Source organism: Hyaena hyaena, unplaced genomic scaffold (genome assembly GCF_003009895.1).
Source record: "Hyaena hyaena isolate Hyena2069 unplaced genomic scaffold, ASM300989v1 scaffold_713, whole genome shotgun sequence".
Lineage (NCBI taxonomy): Eukaryota > Metazoa > Chordata > Mammalia > Carnivora > Hyaenidae > Hyaena > Hyaena hyaena.
In genome coordinates this window covers 399,887-423,390 of record NW_024081334.1, presented here as the reverse complement: position 1 = coordinate 423,390, position 23,504 = coordinate 399,887, and the positions used below count along the sequence as shown (strand labels likewise).

Below are 23,504 nucleotides of genomic sequence, written 5' to 3'. Positions count from 1 at the left end.
ACAGCAGTCTAGATCACACACACACCCCTTCCCGTGTACCTCCATTCTTTTAAAGCAGGCCAGGCCAGAGCTCTCTGGTCAGGCAGCATGGAGCTGCGTGGTGACATAGGCTAGCCTCGTGTGGGTGGTGCTGCCTGCCATTGAGACAGCTGCTCTTTCTTCCAGGTACCCTGTTGACTGCCCACTCCCCAACTCCTGTTGCCCCCCACCCAGTCACTGTGCCCACGTATCGGGCCCCAGGAACGCCCACCTACAGCTACGTGCCCCCTCAGTGGTGATCACCCTGCAAATGTAAGTGATTGGGGAAGCCTGGGTTGGCTTTTTTTCAGTACAGAATGGCAAATTACCATATTTTAAGCACTAATGAGAAAAGTGCTTAAATGCGCCTGTTAATTCAAGGGCAGTGTGGCATTTAAAGTTTTGTTCTAATTTGGACTCTTTTACAAAGTAGAAGGAAAGAAACCATTGAGTACTTGCTGTGTCCACTATATACTTTGTTCCTTTCCTCGTCTGTGCTCTAATCTCCCACTGCCTCCTACAGGAACTAGGATTCTGGGTGTCTGGTTGTAACCAGAAGTCTCTCTAAGGTCTGCGGGAACCAGGAGCAGTGGCCTTTCCCACTGCTGCCTCCTACTGGGTTTTATTCTCCTCCACTTCAATGAAATACCTTTTTGGAGTAGCCATGTGTGCTGTGTGTGACCGTGTGTGTCTTTCTCCCCCTGCCAGGTTTGAGGATGGAGCTGTGCAGTCACATCATGGAGGTTCCACAGCTGGTGCTGCAGGCCTCGCGCCTCCAACCTGGACTTTCTTCTTAATGCTCTCAACACTTAGCTAAACACTAGGGCCCAGCCCAGCAGGTCCCAGCGCCATTAGTTTCCAACTAACTCTGTGGGTTGGTCTTAAAGCAATTCCTGTTTTGTGGGCTGCCTGGCAACTTTAGCTAACTGTAATGATAAAAAGGGAGTATTAATCTATTCTGAATCATATCTAGTTGAATGCATGTTTAAAAACAAACAAACAAAAAACAAAGCTTGCTCAATCTACCTGCAGTGACTGATGCAAACCATCATATGCAAAACCCAAAGGAATGGAAAAGCATTTTACAACTTGTATCACTAATGCACTGTTGTAATGTATGCAGAGTCTTAAAGTTTTAGGTGTTAAAGTGAATTTCTTCATAGAGTATCTGAAATCCCGTAGATGGTTCTTCAGCCTTTGGGGTTGATGTGGGTTGCCAGTTGGTAATGTGGACTTTGAGTTTTCAGCCGTCTGTTTCTTTCACACTGACTGCACGGAAGAGAGTTACAGGGACAGGGAACGTGCAGGGTGGGCCACCACCGCCTGGGGCGCAGCCAGCTTACTGAACATCCCTTTCTTGCTGTTTAGGCTTGCCAGACATTGTGGTGTGGACATTCTTAGAGATGATCATGAAAGTGTAGAGTTGTATGGCCAGTACAGTTAGGGGTAAGAGGTCATCTGTGTATCAACAAAGCGGTTTTCTCTGCCATCTAAATTTTTATTACAAGTCTCCTACACATAGAGATGAGGTTTTATGTATCTTTATTGGAAAAGTCCTATGTAGAACTAAATTATTTTCCTGGGATGGAAGATATGTGAAGGAGAAACAGCCACACTTGGAGGAGATAGTGGTTTCTCCTTTGTTTAGCTTAGAAAACCATTCCTTCCCCCCCCCCCCCAAGAAGTTTCAGTCCACAGAAAACCTATGTAGGCATTGCTGTTCTCCAACACCCCCCCCCCCTTCCAAAGAAGGGCAAAGATTTCAGCTGTCTGTTATGAAGAAAGTTGAATATCTAAAAGAACTATTAAAAGGGAACAAAACTTGGTTTGAAATGGTTTCTTGTAGAGAGGCCGGGCTGTGGCTGTGTTTGGGCCCATCCACCTGATGGGGACTTGTCATCTAAGACCATCTGAAGAGGACTTCTGGACATGAGTCTGGGGAGGGAGGGGCTGGTGCCTCTGGTCTGTGAGCCATGTCTGCCCTGTGTAGCTGAGGGCTCTCAGCACAAAGCAGGTATGGACAGCAGCGGCCCAGGCAGTGTCAGAATGCCTTTGCCTGCCACGTTTTATTCAGAAAGGATTTTGTGTTTAAAGTCAGAATATTGTACATAAGAAATGAAGAGGATTTTTTTTTTCTTTGCTTAAGTGTGCCCAACTTGTGTCAGTGGCATTGTGTCTGTTCACAGAGGGGGTGGGAGGGTGAGGGTTGTGTTCCCTTTTAGTAGTCGGTCAGGTGGGGTGGGGTGTACTCCTGTTCACCCCATCATTTCAAGTGTATGGGCTTCGGTGGGGAGGGGACCCTGCTCTTACGTCTCTGGCAGCTAGGTCAGGGCTCTGGCACTGGTTTGGCATTTGGCCCCATTTCGTGAGTGGGACACCTGACCCCTAAGCCTTTGGTAACCTTATTTTTTTTCTGGTAAATACCCCATAATTTTCTTTTTCACATTTTGTTTTATAAGAAGTTTAGGAATATTTTTGCATGGATCATTGTAAACAGAAAGTTCCTTATTCCTAATGTCTATTAACATAGTGTGCTTACTGATGAGTACTTTAAATTGCTTCATTAGCACTTAAACCACGTGTGTGTGTGTGTGTGTGTGTGTGTGTGTGTGTGTGTATGAGAAAGAGAGAGAACCATTTACCCCAGGCGCAGTTTGTGTCCACTTTAACTCTGTGTTGGTTATTCCTTCTGTACATTGGATGGTTTATAATATCCATGAGGTTCTAAGGGTTCCAGGGCTGAACTGATCAGTAATAGAAAAGTCAGTTTCTCCAGTTTAGTCTAACAGATTAGGAGAAAATATGATTTTAGTATCTATTTTTAAAAGGCCCTAAATATCAAAATGGGAACACACACCCCCACCCACCCACCCCTGTGTATGAGGGTGGAGTCATTTGAGCAGAGTTGTGTAGGACGCTTCATTGGGCTTGCTTGAGACATGGTGTACACAGGGTGAGCATTCTCACGAGCACTGAAGTAAATGGGGTTTTCAAGAGGAAGAAGGTTGGGTTGCGTTTTGCCCCCATTTACATCAGCTTCATAAACACTGTCCCCCCCCAAATTTTTTAAAAATCTTTTTCGCTTTTGTGAAGGGGAGTTGGGAGACTTTATCAAATACTGTTGCATAATGGAATACGTCTGTGTGGAAATCTTTTCACATCAGGGCATCAGCTATCAAATATAATGAAAGGTAGATCTTGTCTAGTAGGTAAGAATCTGGACATACAAATAGTAGCAAAACTATCATAGACTGTAATTTTAACAGCAGTTCCAGTAAAATTAAGGAATAGAACTTCTGTTATAAAAGTGTATAATTTGACATCCCAGTCCTAATTGTGGAACATTCAGAGAAACTGCTTTTTTTTGTATGTGACATTCCTAACTTGATACTCTTTAGCTGAATTATGGTTCTTTTGGAAGTGGAGACAGGCAAGCAAAGGACCTAATTCCTCTAAACATGAATGTCATCATGGATAATTTTAAAAAATTGTTCTACAGCCTCTCTGCCAAGGTTCATCAGGTCTCTTTCTCTGCTTCTGGAAATTTTGTTTGGATCTGGGCCGAGGCGACTTGAGTGTTTAGTAACAAGCGATGGTCCCATCAGCCTGCTGCCTCTGAGGAGTGAGGCCAACATCAGGACCAGGGCCATTCGTGGGAGGCATGGAGGCAAGGCTCCTCCAGAACCTTTTATGTCTTCTGTATTAAATCTTGTCAGAACATTCTTGTTGAGATGGTTATGAGGCCTACCAGTTGCCATTCTGTGAATCTGTTTCTTGAGAGCTATGCAAGTGTAGTATTTACAGGAGATGAGAGAGGTCTTGAGACTTGGGCTGGGCACTTGGCTGGTTAAGCATCCTGCCCGTCCCACTCTGGGCATACAGTGCCTTGCTCCATCTGGTGGTACCATCGCTTCTATACTAAGAGGAAATATGTTCTTAAGGCATTTTGCATATGCTGATATCTGGTACCTGAGTTTCTGTGAGGTGCCTGCCAGTCGGTGGTGAAAGGGTGGCACACACCAACCACGTCAACATTGGGGCCTACTGCAAAAAGGAAATCCACACTTCCTCACCTGTTCTTGTAAACATTTGCAAACAGTATTACTCTGACCAGTTGGTCCACTTTCTCCCCATCTGGCAGCTAATGGCTGGATGCCTCAGTCATTGCCAGCCTGGGTATTGCCTAGTCAGGACAGGATGCCTGTCTGACCCCTTAGCAGGCTCATAGGCACTTTTAAGGGCGAGTGCTTTGAGGGCAAAGGGCAGCTTCTGGTTCTTTCTGGTGCTTTTTAAGTAAGGGTGTGTGGGGTTTTCTCTAGAGAGGAGTGTAGCTCTGAGGAAGGGCAGACTGCTTAGCTCTCTCTAGCATATCTCAGATGTTTGTGTTTTTTCCCTGAGCTGTTGATTATTCAGCCTGAGCTTTCTGAAGGTGCATCAGACTTTTTTGAACAGACTTGCAGATAACCTGCTGGAGAGGAGGGTCTAGTCTTTTTGGGTAGAAAGTTGCAACGTTGATCTTACATGTTTTCAGAGGATTTGTCTGCCCTACCTCCACTCATCTGAAGAACAGAAAACCCTAGGGGTAACCTTAAAGTTCCCTGACGTGGAACAGGGAAACAGGATAGGCAGGCATCTGTTCAGGTGCCCTGCAGTGGTTTCAGGGCTGTCGTGGTGGAGATGACGGTGTCTTGTTTGGGACTCCTGAGCCCTGTCAGTCTCCCATGGGTTCTTGTGTAGACTGGTGGTCAGTAAAACAGATGGGCCCTGCTGTGCCCCAGCAGAGTCGCCTTGACTGCTCAGAGGAGAGGCCCCAAGGAGCCACGTGGGTTGTGACTATCTAGGAAATGTTTCCCCCCTCCTTTTTTTTTTTTAAATGATTTTTAAATACTGTTTTTTTAGACCGTTCTCTTGGTACTTTTTTTAAGCTTTCGTCAACATTGTCTTCCAGTGTTAAAGGCCTCCCTCACCTGCATTGAACTTACGGTGTCAATCAGTACAAAGGAATGGAACACCCATCCTGAGCCAGTTCCATTACGTGTAAATTCATACTATTTTAATTTTTTATGCAATCTGATGAGTAGATGAGCTCAGATTTAAAATTCTTAAAAGCACGTTTATTGTAACAAGAATTGTTATGTATTAATACTGCAGTTTTCAATAAAGATTGACTTGTGTTGCATAGTGTGATTTTTTTTTTTTTTTTTAATGATTTTTTTTCCCTGTAGGTTTCATTTTGAGGTGGCATGGCCTGGCTTGGAGGTGGTGTAGCTTCTTTCTAGTTAGGAAATGCAGGGTTTGGGGGCAGAGGCCTTGTGCTCTGCCCCCGTGACCTTGTGTAGCACTGTGACAGCACGGTATGTAAGGGTGTGGAGGCCTGCTTCCTCAGGGTACGGGGGAAGGAAGCTGTCCCTGTTTCTCTCCTGGTCCTGTGGCCTGGTCCCCCTGAAGAACACATTCTTCTCCATTTCAGTGAGGAGGTTGCTAAACGCAAGAAAGATTGCAGGCTGTCCATCCCCCAAATTCACATTTGCTAACATCAGCTAAACATGGACTCTGGGGGCAGTTGAGGGGGTGGGGGGACAGGCTTCCAGGCCCGAGGGGTTGGAGGGGCTGAACCAGTGCTCTCCCACAGCTGGATAGACCCCAGGCCACACACACTGTTCTCGCAGGTCCAAGCACTTCCACCGCCACCTTAGCTTCTTTCCACCAAAGCTCTGAGGGTATGGTTTGCAAGTGAGCTCCCACCACACTGGGTGATGGTGGGCTCATCCTTTCTGTTTAAGGAGAAGCCCAGGGCAGAGAAAGGAGACGGGCATAGGAAGGATGGAGCATGCAGAGGAGAAAATGCATAGACACAAGTGGAAAAACCAGGGCTGACACCAGGTTATTTTTCACAAGTTTCTTTATGAAATTAAATGTGGCTTCTGGCTTGGAGAAGGTATAGTGCAAGAGTGACTGACTGTACATGCTGCTGAAGTCCCTTAGGCCAGAGGGGCAGCTCAGCATTCCGCACCCACAAGCCAGGTCCGGGCTGCACTTGGGACCCTTCTCGGCAGGATATGGGCTTCTCTCTAACTCACATGCCCACCAGACTCTGGGTTAGTGGGTCAGTCCTGGATGCTGGGCCCCAGAATTCAGTCCTTATGGCTTCTCACACTCACTTAGGGTAAGGCAACCTTTCTGTGTCACTAATAACAATTACTTTTCCCCATTAGAAAAACAGCACAATCCAGACAAATCGGGGGCAGGCTCTGGAGTCAACCCACAACTACACATGGACTGGTCACAAACCCTGACAGAAGTATGCAGCGACTATGGTTTTGTTTTCTTTCCACTATGAACACATCATGAGTGAAGAGGGTGTCCACAGCCGGGAGCATCTAGAGACAGGTTGGGAGGCAGAACAGGTGGGCTCTGGCCATTTTTGTGCACAGAATTCTGGTTCCCACCCTCCAGGGATGCAAGTTGCCTGGCACCACCAGCTGGGGACGGGGGGCCTGAAGGACAATTGGAGGCAGAGGGGCACATAGCCCAACTTTATAGGGGCTGGAGGCAGAGTCTGCCCAGAGACAACAGGAGGAGGGATGATGTCCAGAGAAGAGGGTCCAGGGCGGCCAGTCTTCTCATGTGTGTTGGCCTGGCCGGTGGCTCTGAGCTGTGGCTCCTAGGAGGCCCCACAGAGGTCCAGAGGGTGGCGGGAGGCTCACCACCATGGGTCCTGCCCCTCCAGCTGGTGTCTTCAGTGTACCAGTGGTGGGGAAGTAACGAAGAATGGGGTGCCAAGCAGCTCCCTCACTCAGCCTGTAACTTCAGTGTGCGTGACACATGCCATGGGCCTCGGAGAAAAAGCTGGAAGCCCGCTGGAGGGCCAGGTCCATACAGTGCTGTTGGGTGGGGAGCTGGCTCACTTGCGGAATGGTGCCAGCCGGCTAATGCTGTGCCAGAAGGTGGATGGCTTCCTCTTGGGCTCCGCCAGTACCAAGACCTGTTGCTGGGGCAGGCTGGCAGGCAGTGCTGGGTGCTTCTGGCGTGCCAGGTAGTAGGGCCGGCTGAGGGCTGAGCGGGAAAAGAAATCAGGGATCATAGGTGCCTAGGGAGCCAGGTGGCAGAGCGGCAGCCTCTGCTTGGTAGGGGGTGGAATGGGGTCCCTCCCATGGGAGGGAACGTCCTTTGTGGGGCTGACCACACCCAGTGGCCTGGGCCACCCTCCTGCCTGTAGAGGGGAGGGCCAGGAACCCTGGGACGTGTGGGGCCCTGGAGCTCTTCCATGGCACAGGCCCCTCGCCAGGCATTTATCAGCTCTTCTGGAATGGGGATATGATGAGCTCCTTGCCAGGTGGCTGTACGCAGGCTTGCCAGAAGGCAGTCCTGCCGGGGAGGTGTGCTGTCACTAATGCTGCTGCTCTGGGGGATGCCAGGGGAGTGACAGCAAAATTATCAACTGAACTCTGACTAAAGCTTTGTCACCAGTGGCCCCTTATCACCCACCTTTGGGAACAAACACCTGGAAAGGGCAGTGGGCAGCAGATGGGACCTACGTGTTAGTTGGCTTTGTTTTGGGGTTCAGAGAAGAGTTTGATCTTGATCAGGTGGTAGGGCCAGGCTGCTGTGGGAGGAGGTAGGGTACCATCCACTTACCTTTGGGCTTCCCAGTGGCCTGCTGCTTGCTGGCATTCAGCATGGCCTGCTTCCTCTGCAGCTCGGTGATGGAGAAGCCTGGGAGGGAGGACCGCAAATGAGACTTATGCTTATTTTGAGGACTTGACTTCCACTTCCTCCCCCTCCCCAGCCAGTGTTCCTCTTGTCCTGTGCCTCCTGGCACCTGGTGTATCCTGCACTTCCCACAAGGTCTGGTGTCCCATCATGCTGCAGATGCTCAGTATCCTGCTCAGCCAGTCGGCCTTGGCTCAGGGGGCCCTCCCTACATCCTTGCCCTGCCCCACCTCTCACCCAGACCCAGTCCTTGATGTATTCAGCATGTAGTGTCCTTCCTACCCTGGTGGAGGCTCTTTCCCAGACCAAGAGTCAATCTGGTCACTCTGAGTGTGAAGTTCAGGGGCCCATGGAGAGAAGAGGAATATGGTAGGGAGGCATGTTGCTTATGCTGGGTTGGGTGAGGTTTCTCAAACCAGTGCCCAAATCCTATTTGAATGCTTTGTGCTGGAAAGGGGCCTCACCAGGTCTCTTACGGAGTGTGTGTGCATATGTGCATGTACACGTGTGGTAGAAGCAAACCTGGACAGATGAACAGGCCCATTCCATGCCTTGGGGCTGAAATGAAGAGGGGCCCTGGAGCACTACCACGCTCTGAGGCCCTCGGGTTGTGGCACAGGGCCACCTCACAGTCTAAGGTTGCCCTGACCTTGCATTCAGGGGAGAGGAGGGCTGGGTGGGCCCTCACAGTGGATCAAGGCTGAGTGGGGACTCGCACCTGTCTCCTGGTCCAGCCGCACCTGCTCCCTCTCCCTGGCGAAGGCCTTGAGCCAGCGTTGTTTTTGCTCAGGCTTCCTGGCACACAGCAGGTGACTCTCTCCCATGGTGCCGCAGAGCAGACGAAAAGCATTCTTGACACTCACGTGGAGATCTCTGTCTTTCCCATCCTCCAGGTCCACCACCTCCAGGCCATCCATGTCCACTCGGCCCTTATAGTACAGCACATCCCGGCGGAGAAGGTCCTGCCAGAGACGCTGTGAGCTCCTGGCCTATATCCTGCTTTTCAAGTCCTTACCTCTGAGGCCTCTGAGCCACTCTCCTGACCTATTTATGCCTTACCGCCTGCCCTGCAATTGGAAGGGCCAGTGGGCTGCACACCCACTTTCCCAGCAGATGGTAAACTCACAAGCGCAGAGTGAGTGTGGTCTGGCTCACAGCTGTGTGCTGAACCCAGGATGGAGGAGTCTTGCCCCTTCAGCGAAATTACTGACTGGCCTGGAGGGCACCCACAGTCTCACGGAGAGGCAGTCATGGACACAGTGGGCCAGGGCCCATACTACACAACAGAAGAGTACCAGGCCTAACAGGCCAGGCCCAGGGACAGTTGCCAGGAGGGTTTCCTGAACAGGGCCACTTGGGCCATGTGCTGAGAGGAGCAGAAGCTAACAGCAAAGAAGAGGCAGCAGGAGCAGAGGACGCCAGGGCTCAGGGGGAGCTGAGGTTTGCAGAGAGGAGAGGTGGCTTTAGAAGCAAGCAGAGGCTAGGTCAGGAAGGAGTGTTCTCAACAGCACTGGACCCTGGTGTGGGCCACCCATGGTCCTTGGACTACTTGGCTTCCTCCATAGAGAGCCATCCTCATTCTGGCCCTATGGGGAAGGGCCTGCTGTACCAAACATCCTCAGGACGTGTCTGTGGTTCCTTTTCTCTGGCAGCTCCTCCCAGCCCTCAGCTTCACCCCCTCCCCCCGGCTCTAAATGGCTCATCCACCAGGACACAGCAGCGCAGTTACCTTCTTGCAGTAGATGAGCTGGTGGTCAAAGAGAAAAAACATCCTCTGCTGGCTCTTGGCTTGTGGTTGTGTAACACGAGTCAACTCCCCCGAGTAGATGAGTTCCGAGCTCCTGACCAGGAGATCTTCCCCCTGGTGAATCCCAAGGAAAACTGTGAGCTGAGTGTATCCAAACTTGGAAGCCCACTCCACTGGGCACTGCTCCCAGCCTCTATCAGAAGTCGGGCGGGCTCCCCACTGACCTGGCCTGCCTGTGGCCCCCACTGGGCTAGGGTCTGCAGTGAGCAGCAGGCCACAGAGGGAGGAGTTGCTCTTGAAGCCCAAGGAAGTGGTGGGGGCAGTGGGGTGGTAGGGAGTAAAAAGGTAGTTTAACAGACAAGTCGGTTGTCTCTGCAGAATGGGGCCCAGTGTTAGCCAGCCATGTGCACACTTGAAATGTGGCTCATCTCTACTGAGAGTAAAATAACACCAAGTTTGAAGACTTAGTATAAAGAATGTGAAATATTTCACTAAGAATTTTGTTGATTACAAGTTGAAATGATATTTTGGATGTGCCGAGTTAAATAAAACATTATTAAAGTTAACTTCACCTGCTTTCTTTCTGTTTCAAGATGGCTACTAGAACATATAAAATTACCTATGTGGCCCCCATGTTACTGCGATTAGACAGCGCTATGCTCAAGAGTAATTAGACCTGGCTAGTCACCAGTGAGCCTTGTCTTTTAGGGACTTAACAAAGTTTTCTCAGCTAAATGTAGTTAGTACCTGAAGCCCCATCATCGGACCTCAAACTTTCAGGCTAAGCACCACCCCACTCTGATTCCTCCTTAGAAAATGCAAACCATAGCCAGTTCACAGCAGCCATTCAGTTTGGGAAAAGTGAGTTTGTAGGGGTCCTTAGCCAGGGCTGGGCCTCAGAAGCAGTCACCAAGAAAACAAAACAAAACAAAACAAACAAAAAACAAAGGCTACATCACTCAGCCCTGCCACCAGGGATTCTAACTCTGTATTTCTAGGGGAGGAAGGGAAGGGTAGGAATCTGTATTTTCATAACTTTTTATGGCTAGTGGGTGGAGGTGGAGAGAATAGGATAGGAATGTCCCCATTAGTTCAGGTCTTTGGGTTCCTTTAGAAGGTGAGACTGTTGGGTATAAGGGGCACGGGTAAGCCCGAAGAATAGAATCAACAATGGAACCCGTTTTGGGTAATGCTGAACCCTTCTGTTGGGGAGTCCCAGTAGTTACTAAACACTGAGGATCTGGTCTGTTCCCTGAGGGCTGAGGACCAGCTCCTCCTGCTGGGCCAGCTGACTGCATGGGGAACAGCATCCTGTGTCACACATGCCAGGCACTCCTGACCAGGAAAGAGGCCACTGGGCCTGCAGCTTAATGCTCCAGTGGCCTGGGCAGAGGACCAGCTTTCCTACTGCCAGCTCCTAGAGCATGGCTCCCACTTCAGCTCCTTCCTAGAGTTTTCAGAGGCAAGCATGATTTTAAAGCAAGGGGCCATGCCCCATGGTATTTTCTGAGCTGTGGGGCCCTCACCTCCCAATCCTCTATGGAGCTCTGCCACTGAGCAATCTTGTCAATGTTTTCAAGCCTCCGTTTCCGTTCATTGATGAGCCGGGCCACATTCTTCATGGCATGTAAGGCTGCTTCCACATCCTTGAAGTCCCTGGGGCATAACAGAGATGGAAGAAGGCTGCACTAGGGAGAGGAGAGAGGGGCTGTGGAACTGCCTCCCTCCGTGGCTATGCCTGTGGCCATTCTTCACTTGTCAGTGCACACTGTCTGGGCACTGCAGAAGTTAATACCCTACTTCTGTCCTCTTCTCTCATTGTAATGACAGCACGTGACAGCTGGGACTGTCTTACTGTGCACTGTCAGTGCATACAGCAGTGTCCACACACTATAAGAACTCAACACACTGGCCCACCCAAGGCCTGAAGAGCCTCAGACTCTGAAAAGCCCCGCCTCTCCAGCAGCCTCCTACCTGTGCTGGGGGTGTGTATACTTGAGCAGCTCGGCCAGCTGCAAAGGGTACTTGCAGATCTTCTGCACTGGTGTCAGCAGGAATCCGTCCAGGGAGATGTCTATCATCTTCTGCAGTAACCGGCAGGCCTCGAAGAAGTACACATACTTGCTGAGCTTGGTAAGCCTGGAGAGCTCCACACAGGCGTTGGGGTGATTGTTGCAGTATTCCGAGTAGATCTGGAAGTCTGCTTGCTGGGGGCATAGCTGGAGGTTAGGACAGTGACCTCCTGCTCCCTCAGGCCACCCAGGCAACTCAGGCACAGCATAGGAGAGGGAGCAGGAGCCTCTGTATTTCCCTCAGAAGCTGGGCTCAGAGGGTCCAGGCTCGCTCTACCTACGTCACTAGGCACAAGCTATGTGGAATTTGGCACAGGGATGTTAGAGACCTGAAAACTCAGGCATGTGTGTGCCCTGTTGCCACCCAGCATTCTCAGAAGATATTTTGGCTGTATGTCAGTTTTTTTTGATGAAATCAATGATGCTAATAAGGAAGCACTACCAAGGCCCAAAACTAGAAAGAGAGAGAGAGAGAGAGGGAGAGAGAAGGAGGTTAAGGGAGATTAAATGAATGCCAGGGTCTATGGCTGTGCCCCCTGGACTGTTTTCGTCCTCAGCCCAGGGCCTTGCTTCTTCCTAACAAAGCTCTGGCTTCCTATCTGAAGGACAGCCACTGCTACTCTATTCATTCACAATGTGACAGATATGTCCATGTGTGTGTATTGTTGTTTTTTTTTAATTTTTCATGTTTATTTATTTTGAGAGAGAGACAGAGCATGGGCAGGGGAGGGGCAGAGAGAGGTAGAGAGAGATTCCAAGCAGGGTCCACACTGCCAGGGCATAACCTGATGTCCCATGAACTATGAGATCATGATCTGAGCTGATATCCAGAGTTGGATGTTTAACCGACTGAGCCACCAAGGAGCTCTTGTGTGTATATTGTACATGAGACTCAGTGTGCCTTTTTAAAATAAGTTCTATCTACCTGACCCAGAGAAAGACTGGGTGTGCCCTTTAGTGACCAGGACTTCATGGACTTAGGTGGGAAAGGAGGGTGGCAGCAGTTAGCTGACTGACCAGTTGCTGTGATGATCACACTGGGTAATGTCGATAAAGTGCTGATCCCCCCCCCCGACCTTTCGGCCCCCATCACAACTCTGCCTGCTGAATCCAGGGCTCCAAATCCCACACTCACTCAGGTACTCTGACCCCACCACACATTACTGCTCAGGGAGTCTAAGGTCTCCTCTTAGAGTTCTGATGCTGGAACCAGGTAGGAGGGCCCTTCCAACAGCCCCCTCAACCACCACCCCCACATACACTGGTAGTAGCCAGGAAGGAACCCACATTGTCCTTGATGGTCTGGCCTTGGCATCCTCTGCTCAACCCCACATAAGTGCCACAGGAGACAGACAGAAACAAGTGCTTTCCTTACCAGGCAAGGCCAGGAATCCATCCAGCCCACACCAATCCAATTAAATTGGCTAGATGCCAGTTGGCATTTAAAGTGGAAATAAGCACTGTACACTACACACATTCCAGTCTTCTCACCGTGTGGGGGAGCCCAGAATCCACTATGACAGCTCTGAGGATACTCAGCAGGTGGCCCCAGCTCAGCTCTGCCTCCTACTTACTGTAGCCCAAGAAAACTTTCAGGCTGATGCTTAGGGCCACCTGCTCCAAGGAGCCTTCTCTGACTTGGTTTGCCTCCCAAACAAGCAGAGGCACTGCTGAAACTGTTGGAGGGTAAGGGCAATTGGTCAGTAGGGGAGTGAGGCCTGGGAGCTTCTGGGAAAAGAGGAGCGAGTTGCCTGGGCTTTAGACTGCAGGGCCCACTTCGGTCTGAGAGGAGGCGGGAATGGGGGAGCCAAGGGCGAAGGGAGGCTTACATGCGCTGGGGCCAGGGTGTGTGCGCGTGCAGGGCGGAGGAGGGGAATGGGGAGCACCAGCAAAGAAGGGCGGAGGGGGACTGCCTGGCTGGGAGGCCTGGAGGGTGGGTCCTGAGGAGCTTGGGCGCTGGGGCGGGGCGTGCTCACGTGCTCCAGGAAGCAGGCGCCCAGCTCGCTCAGGTGGGGGCGCTCCCTGTTGAACCTCTGCTCCAGCGCCTTCACGAACGCCTTCTGGCACCGGTAGATGTCCTCGATGTTCCCAAAGATGGTACGCAGCTGCTCCTCGCTGAACATGTCCGCACGCTTGCGACACTGCCTGATGTAGCCCTGCAGCCCACAGCCCGTCAGGTCTCTCTCCGGACCCCCCCTCCCCGCCACCCTCCTCACCTCCTGCTAGGCCTCACCTCGCAGATGTCGCGCAGGTGCTTGATGTAGTCCCGCTCAGTGCTGAGGATCTCGTTGATGACGTTGGTCCGCATCTGGTCCTTGCTGCTCTGCGCCTCAGCACCTCCATCCTCAGCCCCGCCGTTGCCCTCCCGCAACGCCTCCTCGTCGGCGGGCTCGTCCTGGTTCACCCGCAGCTGCAGGCAGCACGGGCCGGTCAGTGCCCTGAGGGTCAGCCCCCGCTGAGGGTCAGCCCCTGCGTCCCTCACGCCTGGAGGACGGTAGACATGGCAGCCCCCTGCCCCTAACACCTGAGACTCTCCAATTCCTCCAGAGGTGCCCCGCCCCCCCCCCCGTCCCCCCCGTCCCCCAGCGCCCCTCCGCTCCCGCTCCTGCGGTGGTGCTGGACTCAGTGCTGGGAGCAGAGGGGATGCTCACTCTCTTAGGGGTTCGGAACCAGCGCCTGCTCACACCAGCCTCTCTAGGGCCTGTGACAGAAGTGGATGGGTGACCGGGGCCTTTGTGGCTCTGTGAGCTGTAAGTAGGACAGGCTTGGGATGGAGACTGGGCAGTTTATCCATGAGGTCTGAGGCAGGGGAAGCAATGAAACCCAAGGTCTGAGAACTCTACTCTCCATTGCCTTCTGCATGGCCTTTGAGATGTCACCTGGATTCCTTCCTTGGAGACCAAAGGCCACCAAAGGTAGGCCCTGGGTCCCCTCCCTGTGATCTGTTGTGCTAATGACTTAACTTGTCTATGCCTCAATTTTCTCTTAACAGCCATACTGACTGTCCCCAGCCCCCAGGATGTTATGAAAGTTTGAGATGCCCGTCCAAATTTCCTGAACAGTGTTTAGTAAATGCCTGCTACACCGAGTTGTTTGTGGTTATGGCATTCTAACATGCATATTACCCCTGGAGGAATCCACACACCATCATTCAGACCCATTCCCTTCTGGACACCAAGGGCACCTGGTGGGAGGGGTGGGGCAGAGAGGATTTGGTGATGGCTCTGCGGGTGGAGGAAGGTTGAGTCACAATTCTGTGGCTGGCCTTCTTCACATCCCCCTATCCCTACCATCCCCCGCCCACAGCCTTGGGTGGGTGGGGGTCCACGCCCAGCACTTCTGACCCCAGAGCAGTTTCAGGTTTGCACTTCTGAGCAGAGCCACTAACTCCAATGGATGTAGGGAAAGCACAGGCTGGTGCCATACCCGCACGAAGCTGGCTGGAAACCAGCCCTCGCCATCAGCAACGCGACCCCACCACCACTCTCTGTTGGTGGCATCCATTACTTCGATGACATCTCCAGCTTTGAAGCCCAGTTCCTGGTCATCCATGGTGACATGGTCCCAGAGTGCTTCAGCACAGACCACACTGCCATCACTGATGAGCTGTGGAGAGAATCACAGACAGGCAGATCAGTGGGGTAAGGCTGCCCTGGACCTCTCTCCATGGGGCAGGCTGTTCCTGCCTTCTGCCCCCCACCCCTCAGCAGCCCTGAGAAGAGAGGGTCCTATCATGGTACACAGGAGTGGATGGAGGCTCCCCTGAGCCAGCCATTCTTCAGGGAATAGGACTATGCCCTGGGCATGTCTAGACTGGCAGGGCTCATGATGAAGCCCAAAGTGAACTTGACCACTAGAATACTGGTGAGCCACAGAATCTGAGAGGCAAGCACGTTGCTCAGTCCCATGCATAGGGCACACCTTCCTTCCATTCCCATCAGACTACTGATTAAATTATTGCTCTCAGCTTCATTTACCATCTCAGCTCTGCTCTGTGATGCTGGAGCTGAGCACAGCAAGCTACATTTCTTCTGTGCCAGCTGCTCCCTGTTAGGTTCTCCAAAAGTGGCGTTGGTGGGGACCATGAGGCTGGAGGGAGAAGGGGCTTGCTCTCTCCTGCTGGCTTCTTTAGATTTGCATATCGGTGAGGTCACCTGGCAAGCAACAGTGCCACTTCCCCAGGTAGCTGTGGTGCCCAGCCATCATGGTAGCTGGTTTGCAGTGTTTTTCACACTGGCAGAACCAGTCTGTTGGCCCTCCCCTGCCACAGCCCCCAGCACTAGCTGAGCAGCACCTGTCCTCAGACATCTAGGTCCCAAGCCCTACAGGATCCTCAGGGTTAATTATTCCACCTCTTTCCTATATTCCCTAGCTGTGGAGAGGTAGGTACATCTTGCAGCTGCTACCTCTGTAATAGATACCTCACGATTGTTCTAGTGTACTTGGGTTATGGAGTCTAGCACTTTATACCTGGCTCATAATTCTTAATATTAATTTCTCTCTGCTGAAATAACTTGGTGTGTTTCCTTATTCCCATATGGTCATGGACCTCACATCAGGAGGGATGCTTCCCTACCCCAAAAGGCCAGAAGATGGAACTCTCTCCTTAGCCCCCCAGGCAGCCCTTGTGCTCAGAGCTCCATTCCCTGTTGGGCTGATACCTGCTTTCTTGTAACATGGGCTCAGTTTCTGCTCCATGAATAATGAATGGCTCTGGGGGCTTAGGACAAGAGGAGGGGTACATTGGGGGCTATACAATTGGTGAGATTCATGCCCCTTTCTGCTGGGAACCAAGTGTTAGCTCTGACTATCACAGCCATGGGCTGGCTCTTTGGTTAAGCAGTCACAGCCTCAGAGCATCACCAGTTAGGATCTCTGCACCAACTATTTCCTCCTCTGAGCTGCTTGCCTCTGCCCCAACTCATGAATTGTGAATTGTCCCTTGGCTTCAGGTCCAGTAGGGCCTTTCTTGGGTGCTCCCAGGGCAGTGTGTGTGCTGTTCCTCAGACTGAAATGGGAACCAGAGCAGGGCTGCAGCAGGACTAGCTGGGTCTTCATCTGAGAGTTCCAGTAGCTAAAATGTTTCCCCCAAGCCCTGAATGGGCAGGGCAAAGGGTAGGGTGGGTACCCAAGTACCAGAGCCCACTCAGGCTGGAGCCTTCCCTAGGGTAGGGCCTGACCAAGCACATTCAGAAACCTTCTGTTCATGTTTTCTGGGAATGAAACCTGCTCCAATCCTCAGAATGATTTAACCTTTCCTCAGAATGATTAAAAGTACATTTACTCTCACATGCAACAGCCATTCAGGGGCTGCAGATTCCCAAGGCCCACCCAGAGACTCTGGGCACCAAGCACTGGGTTATTTCTGGGGAGCTGCATGCCTCCTCAAGGGACCATTACACTCACCCCAGCTAAAAAGACCTACTACAGGAAGGTCCTCTTCTGCAAGAAGGCCTAGCCCCCAGGACCAAGACCTCTTGGCTTCAATATGGACAAGATGAGACAAGATGACTCAGTGAGGCCACATGAAAGGGGCCAGCCTGCTGTACCTAGGGAGCGAGCACTAGACTGGGCAGCCCATAGCTGGCACACCCCACACAAGCAGGCTGCCACTCCTAGCCTTGGAAGATCTTGCCTGAAGACGAGGAAGAAGCAGAATATTCAAGGGTGGTATGGGTGAGCCAATGAGAATGTGGGCCGCAGGCTAATGTCCTCTCTCAGGGACAGTGATCACAGGTAAAAGGATGTGCATCAGGACTGAAGGTGTATGTGACCAGGGGTGAGTGTGAGCATAAAGATAAAGGGTTATGTGTGTGTGATATGGAGGGATATGTGACTACAGGCTATTTGGGTAGTTTTGATCCTTGGGAGGTGGGTGTTCTGAGACCCCCTCTTCCTGCACACACCATGACATGCACCTGCCAGCACATATTTACATACTCACTAATGGGATGCTGCACTTTGATCTCCTGAGAACAGTATGCCATATTGCAGGTGTATGCTATCCATCCTCAGTTCACACCAGCTACACATGCAGGTCTCTGGGACAGCATGGAGGCTGCCTTCACTGCTAGAGCCCAGCAGAAGTGATGCAGACATACTCACACAGCCCAGCGTCCCACCATTTCTCTTTCCAGGTTGTTTCCTACTAATACTAACCAGGCTTCCTAACCCCAGGTTTTCTCAAATGAGCCCTGAGCAAAAACCCCTCTTGTAAGGCCCAGTGCCTCCTCCCTCTGCTTTATTCTGCCAGCCCTTGCAGAGAGGTGCACATCATCTGCAGTGGTTTCCTGTGTGGCTGTGGGGGAAGGGCTCCCAGTATGGGACAAACAGGTAGGGCTTCCCAGAGAGACCATGGTTCCTGACCTTTATGGACAAGCCCCAACACCTGCCTTGTCCAGTCATCCAGAAGCCCTTGGTGGTGGTGGTGGGGGTGGTGGTGGTGGTGGTCACTTTTGTCACTTCCTTGTCCTAGTACCTTGCTGTGCACAGGGGGTACTTGACAGACTCACAGCCTTGAGAAAATCCCCTGATCTCCCTGTGGTTTGGTCCCCATCCAAACCCACAGTAACAATGTGCTCTTCCTGGGCCACAAAGCTCCCCTATAGATCCACAAATGGGAGGCACTCTGGCACCAAGACAAAATGTAGCTCCAAGAGGTCAGAGATGCATTCTACCTCCAGGACAGTCCAGAGACCATCAGGGCCCACACTAGATGGGTTTCTGGGCTGAGGCCCTTCCTGAAGCCCTCTGTCCAAGGCACAGCTGCACAGAAGCCCAGATTGGAGTCCAGTGGGCTGAGGGGCAAGGGTCGTAGGTTCATTATTGGCCTGCAGTGGGGAGCAGAAGCTGGCTCTGAAACCTGGGCTGTTAACTGGAGGCAGGTGGGGAGAGGGAGGGGGCAGGATCCAGTGCAGTACCCTAGAGATTTTGACAGGCTGGAGGAAACCAGTCTTTACCTCAAAGTTCCTCCTGATGCCCACTCACCACCCTTCCCACCCTGTGCTCCCTCGTCCTGTCTCTCACACATGCAGGCTGGTGGAAGATTCCAATCAGACAGTCTGGGAAGGAGTAGGTTCAGCTTCTTCAGGCCCCCACCCAGTAGGGGATACGGGGTTTGGGAGTGCCCACATTCCAGGGGTGCAGGAGGGGCTCTGCCAGTAGTGAGGGCATACTGGCTGAGACCACTTAGACCCAAAATGGATAAAACGACTGCAGATGGCATTTGCACAGGAGCCTACTCATCTTCCCAGACATTTTTCAACCCACACAGAAACGCGCATCCAGTTCCCCTCACACAGCAGTCACATGGACATTTTCCAGAAAGCCACAGACAGCCGTGTCCACAGCTGCGTCCGCATCCTCAGTTACACACCGGGACGCGCCATTTTAGACACACACACACACACACACACACACACACACACACACGGCACAAAGGACAGGCAGAAGAACCCCGTGGCACAAGGGTCACTAAATCGCAGGGTCACCTGCGGGGCCGCACACACCGGGCCATGGCACATGGAGCTGGCAACGGAGGCCTCCCCCTGCCACCCTGGATGCAGGGACCACACGGGCCAGGCGGGGTCAGCCTGCGCACCTTAGGCCACTGCGGGCTGGGAGGATGCAGCTGAAAGGGAAGATGCTCGGCGGCCGAAGGAGCCCAGCGCCGGCTCCACTCACCCCTGCGCTATCCCCCGCGGCGCTCTGCCCCCAGCGGTCAGCGGAAGGCCAGCAGGAAGATCAGCACGACGTTGATGAGGACCAGGAGCGCCAGCACGGCGAAGACCACCACGCGCTGGGCGCCGGGGGGCAGGTTGCAGCGCAGCAAGGCGCGCAGGGCACTCCCGGGCGCCGCGGGGCGTCGCCGGGACTGCGGGGCCCTGGCCATGGCCCCGGCCTCCCGGCCCCGTGCGGCCCGGAGATCCCGCCGCGATAGGGCGGGAGCTGGGCGGCCCGGAGCGCCCGGAGGGGGGCGGAGCCGCTGCGCTCGCCGGGCCCGGGGCTTCTCCAGCTCCAGCTCGCAACGTGCGCGCCGCGTCTCCCAGGCCCCGCAGCCCTAGCAACGGAGCCGGCCGTAGGGGCGGGGGATCCGGGGCGGGAGGGGTGAGGACTCTCGGGCTTGCGTGGCAGCCTGCCCCGGGCGCCTCCTGGCGGGGAGAGGAGGGGAACCTCGACGCCCACCCACCGATCCGGCCCTGCAAGGACCAGGGGCACAGGACCGCGGTGGTGCTTGGGGCAGGGGGTGGGAGGAGGTGCTGGGGGAGGGCGGGGAGGAGGTGCTGGGGTGCCGCAAGGCTTCACAGGTATTGGCGCACCGGGGCCGTGCAGATAGGTCACGGGGCTCTGATTCCCAATACCAAGAGCTGTCTTGGCCCTCACTTCAGAAGAGTAAATGCATCTCGGAAAGGTCAGGTAATATGCTCACTCATAAAGTCGCCTAGGAATACAGGGATGGCGGAGTTAGGATTTGAACTCAGGACATATTGAGGCATCATTCACATGGAGGTACTCCAGGAAGGTCCTGACTCAGGACTTCTCCTTATTGACCCATCCCAGCAGCATTTAGTTCCTTTGTGTTTTTTTTTGTTTTTGTTTGCTTGTTTGCATTTAGTTCCTTTGGGAAAGTAACTGGCTTCTTCAACGGCTACTCCTCTTCCCCCCCACCTCCAGCCCCAGTTTTATTGAGGTATAACTGACAAAAATTGTATATATTTAAGATATATACAAGATGATCTTGATGTTTTGAAATAGGTATATTATTGTGAAATAATCACCACAATCAGGCTAATTACCGTATCTATCACCTCACACAGTTATGTATGTGTGGTGACAACACTTAAGATCTAATCACTTCACACATTTCAAGTAAACAACACAATATTTGTTAACTATGGTCACCATGCTACACATTAGATCTCCAGAACTTAGTTACCCTGCATAACAGAAACTTTGTATCTTGTGGCTGACATGTCCCCATTTTCCCCTCCCCCAACACCAGGCAATCACCATTCTACCTTCTGCTTCTATGACTTCGTTTGACTTTTAGATTACACATATAAGATCACACACTTTCATCTTTCTGTGTCTGACTTATTTCACTTAGCATAAAGTCCTCCAGCTTCATCCATGATGTAACAAATGGTGGGCTTTCCTTTTTAAAGGCATACTCCCTGATACATATACCACATTTTACTCGTCCATTCATCACTCAATGAACACTTAGGTTGTTTCCAGGTCTTTAATACTGAATAATACTGCAATGAAGATGGAAGTGCAGATATCTCTTCGAGATCCTGATCCCATTTTTTTTGGAACACCCGTGAATAGGACCACTGGATCATATAATAATTCTATTTTAAATTTTTTCAGGAGCTTCCATACCGGCTGTACCAATCTACATTCCCACCAACAGTTTATAAGGGTTTCCTTTTCTGCACAATGTCACCAACCATCTTTTGTCTTTTTAATAATAGCTACTCTAAGAGATGTGAGGTGATATCTCATTGTGATTTTGATTTGCATGGCCCTGATGATTAGCGATATTGAACATCTGTCCATATACCTGTTGGCCATTTGTATGCCTTCTTTTGAGAAATGTCTATTCAGGTCCTTTGTCCATTTAAAAAATGGATTATTTGGGGTTTTTGCTATGGGGTTGTATGAGTTACTTATATATTTTGAATATCAGATATATGGTTTGCAAATATATTTATCAGATATATGGTTTGCAAATATATTCTCCCATTCCACAGATTGCCTTTTCACTCTGTTGATGGTTTCCTTCAATGTACAGAAGCTTTTAGGCTTGGTGTAATCCCACTTGTCTATTTTTGCTTTTGTTACCTGTGCTTTTGGCATCATATTAAAAAAACCACTTCCCAGACCAGTGTCGAGAAGCTTTCCTCTGTTTTCTTCTAGTAGTTTTATGGTTTCAGGTTTTGGTTTAAGTCTTGAATTCATTTTGAGTTGATTTTTGTGTATGGTATGAGATAAGGGCACCATTTCATTCTTCTGTGTGTGGTTCAGCAGCTTTTTAAAAAATCCTATGTCAGCTACACAGGAGTTTCCACTGTCTCCCTGACAGAGGCTGTAAACAGCCCTGTAGGCTTCAAAGCTCATCTGCAGGTACCTGTCATTCCATCCACAAAGATATGCTATGTCACAGTCACCATGCCCCTCTCATGGATCAGAAGGATGTAGCCAAGGAGCCCAAGGAGACTTAAAAGCAGGTCAGAAAGACGTGCTCAGAGTTTTCCAGGCTCTGTGCTCAACACTGTGCCTCCTGGGGCAGGAGGAGTCATGGAGCATGTGCAGAGGCAGGCGTTCACACAGGAGTGACTGTTTCTGTATGTTCAGGTTTCTGTGTGCATGTTAGTACTACATGCATGTGAGTGAGTACAGATGAGTGTACCTGTGGGCACCACCATCCTGCGGAACACCTCAAGCAAGTGCTGGGATATATGTGTGCATGTGGGTACCCATGTGTGTGAGCCAAGGGGAGGGTTAGGATGACATCCAGAGAGGCTGTCTGCCTTCCTCAGATCTGAAGGTTCTGTTCCCATCTGTCTGGTTGTGAGGGGAAAGCCTTTTTTTCTGTTCCTATTCAGTTCAGAAAACTAGGCTCAAGATTTTCTCCCCCAAGTTCTCAGAAGGATGGTGGGATAAAAGAAGTCATCAAAGGCTCCTAGCCACCCCAAATCCAGGGCTCATCTGTAAGACTGTGTGATACTCCCTCTTGGTAGGGTGTGGTTCAGAAGCCCTGACTTTGGGCCAGATGTTTCATGGTGGTCCTGTGATTCCAGAGCTACTGGACAACAAGGAATAGGGCACAGAGAGGGCTGTTCTGGGAATCCACTAGGCAGCACAGTGCTGAGTGCTGTGGGTGTACAGCATGCTACCTGCTGCTGCACTGGCCTCCGGGGCATGTATTAGGGCTTCAGCCATGGCCCAGTTCTGGGACATGACCTCTGTCTCCCCTGTAGCTGACCAGCCTGTGGCAGAAGAACCTCTGAACCTGGGTCAGGGCCAAGAACTAAGAGGTGGCCACTGCCTTGCCAGGCGGCACCCAGACTTTAGATCCTGGTGAACTGGAGTGATAGCAGGGAACACATTGGCAACATCTTTTTGTGTATGTTTCTATGACCAAAAAAGCTAAGCCAGAAAAGCTTGAAAGCAAAGGCCTCAGCCCTTGAGGGGTTCAAACTGGATGGTTCCAAGCCGGGGAGGGGAGGGTAAGTGGAGGTGGTAGCAGGGGGTTGCAGGGAGCGATGGAGGGTGACAGGTGTTTGCACAGATGAGTGCCAAGCCCCCAGCACTGTGGCTTGGGGAGGGATGAGGAAAACAGCTCTGACTGTGCTGGCCAGCAGACAGCTTACAGCTCTGGCCCAGGGCCTCATGCTATCCCATATCATGGAAAGTTAAGTGCAGTTGTTACCCAACAACAGGGATGCAAAAGGTATCTGGGGCACTGACCAGTATCAAGCTCTTCTCTTGGGCTGGTGCAAGAAGAGGTTCAAGAGCCAGGTAGGCCTTGGGATGGGTCTCCAGGGTCACAGCCACTGGGGAAGACAGAAACACCTGGAGAGAAGGTCAGACTGTCTCTATGGAAGAGACACAAGCTGGTCTGGGGTCCTGAGTGTCCTCTTAGTGTTCCACAAAGAGTTTCTGAGAGCTTGAGGGGAGCAAGGCTGTTTTCTATCCTCAGGTGACCCTACGGCCTGATGGGCCAGGACAGTCCTGCTTCCCACCTGCTGTGCTGGCCTAATTATTGGTTGAGCTCCTATTATGCTCTAAGCCCCAGGTTAGAGGACACGATTTATGTCTGTCTGCCCTCTAGTTCACACTTCACCTCTTCTCAGCAGCAGGATCCAGGAACTGTCCTTGACCCCCCCCCCCCCCCCCCCCCCCCCGCCCTCCTGGAGCAGGGGCATCAGGTGCTTAGAGCAGGCCTG

The 23,504-nt window shown here is 51.7% G+C and overlaps 2 protein-coding genes across 7 annotated transcripts in view; one reads left to right on the top strand and one right to left on the bottom strand.

The window, feature by feature from the left end:
- The window catches only part of FAM168B (family with sequence similarity 168 member B), a 37,776-nt gene extending 32,579 nt beyond the window's left edge, over positions 1-5,197 (top strand). For all 4 annotated transcript variants that reach the window (XM_039217641.1, XM_039217638.1, XM_039217639.1 and 1 more), the window contains exons 6-7: positions 166-291; positions 727-5,197. In XM_039217641.1, coding sequence (XP_039073572.1) covers positions 166-278 — 113 coding nt within the window. In that variant the 3' untranslated portion in view covers positions 279-291; positions 727-5,197. The remainder of the gene's footprint in view (positions 1-165; positions 292-726) is intronic.
- Positions 5,198-5,902: 705 nt separating this feature from the next.
- Positions 5,903-23,504, bottom strand: part of ARHGEF4 (Rho guanine nucleotide exchange factor 4) — a 135,977-nt gene continuing 118,375 nt past the window's right edge. For 2 of the 3 annotated variants that reach the window (XM_039217646.1, XM_039217647.1), the window contains 9 exons: positions 14,977-15,156; positions 13,784-13,960; positions 13,527-13,706; positions 11,453-11,685; positions 11,005-11,134; positions 9,461-9,592; positions 8,450-8,693; positions 7,657-7,734; positions 5,903-7,074 (listed from right to left, as the gene is read on the bottom strand). In XM_039217646.1, coding sequence (XP_039073577.1) covers positions 6,923-7,074; positions 7,657-7,734; positions 8,450-8,693; positions 9,461-9,592; positions 11,005-11,134; positions 11,453-11,685; positions 13,527-13,706; positions 13,784-13,960; positions 14,977-15,156 — 1,506 coding nt within the window. In that variant the 3' untranslated portion in view covers positions 5,903-6,922. Of the gene's footprint in view, positions 7,075-7,656; positions 7,735-8,449; positions 8,694-9,460; positions 9,593-11,004; positions 11,135-11,452; positions 11,686-13,526; positions 13,707-13,783; positions 13,961-14,976; positions 15,157-19,233; positions 19,290-23,504 lie in introns of those variants that run through there. The other variant, XM_039217648.1, reaches the window with a different exon arrangement.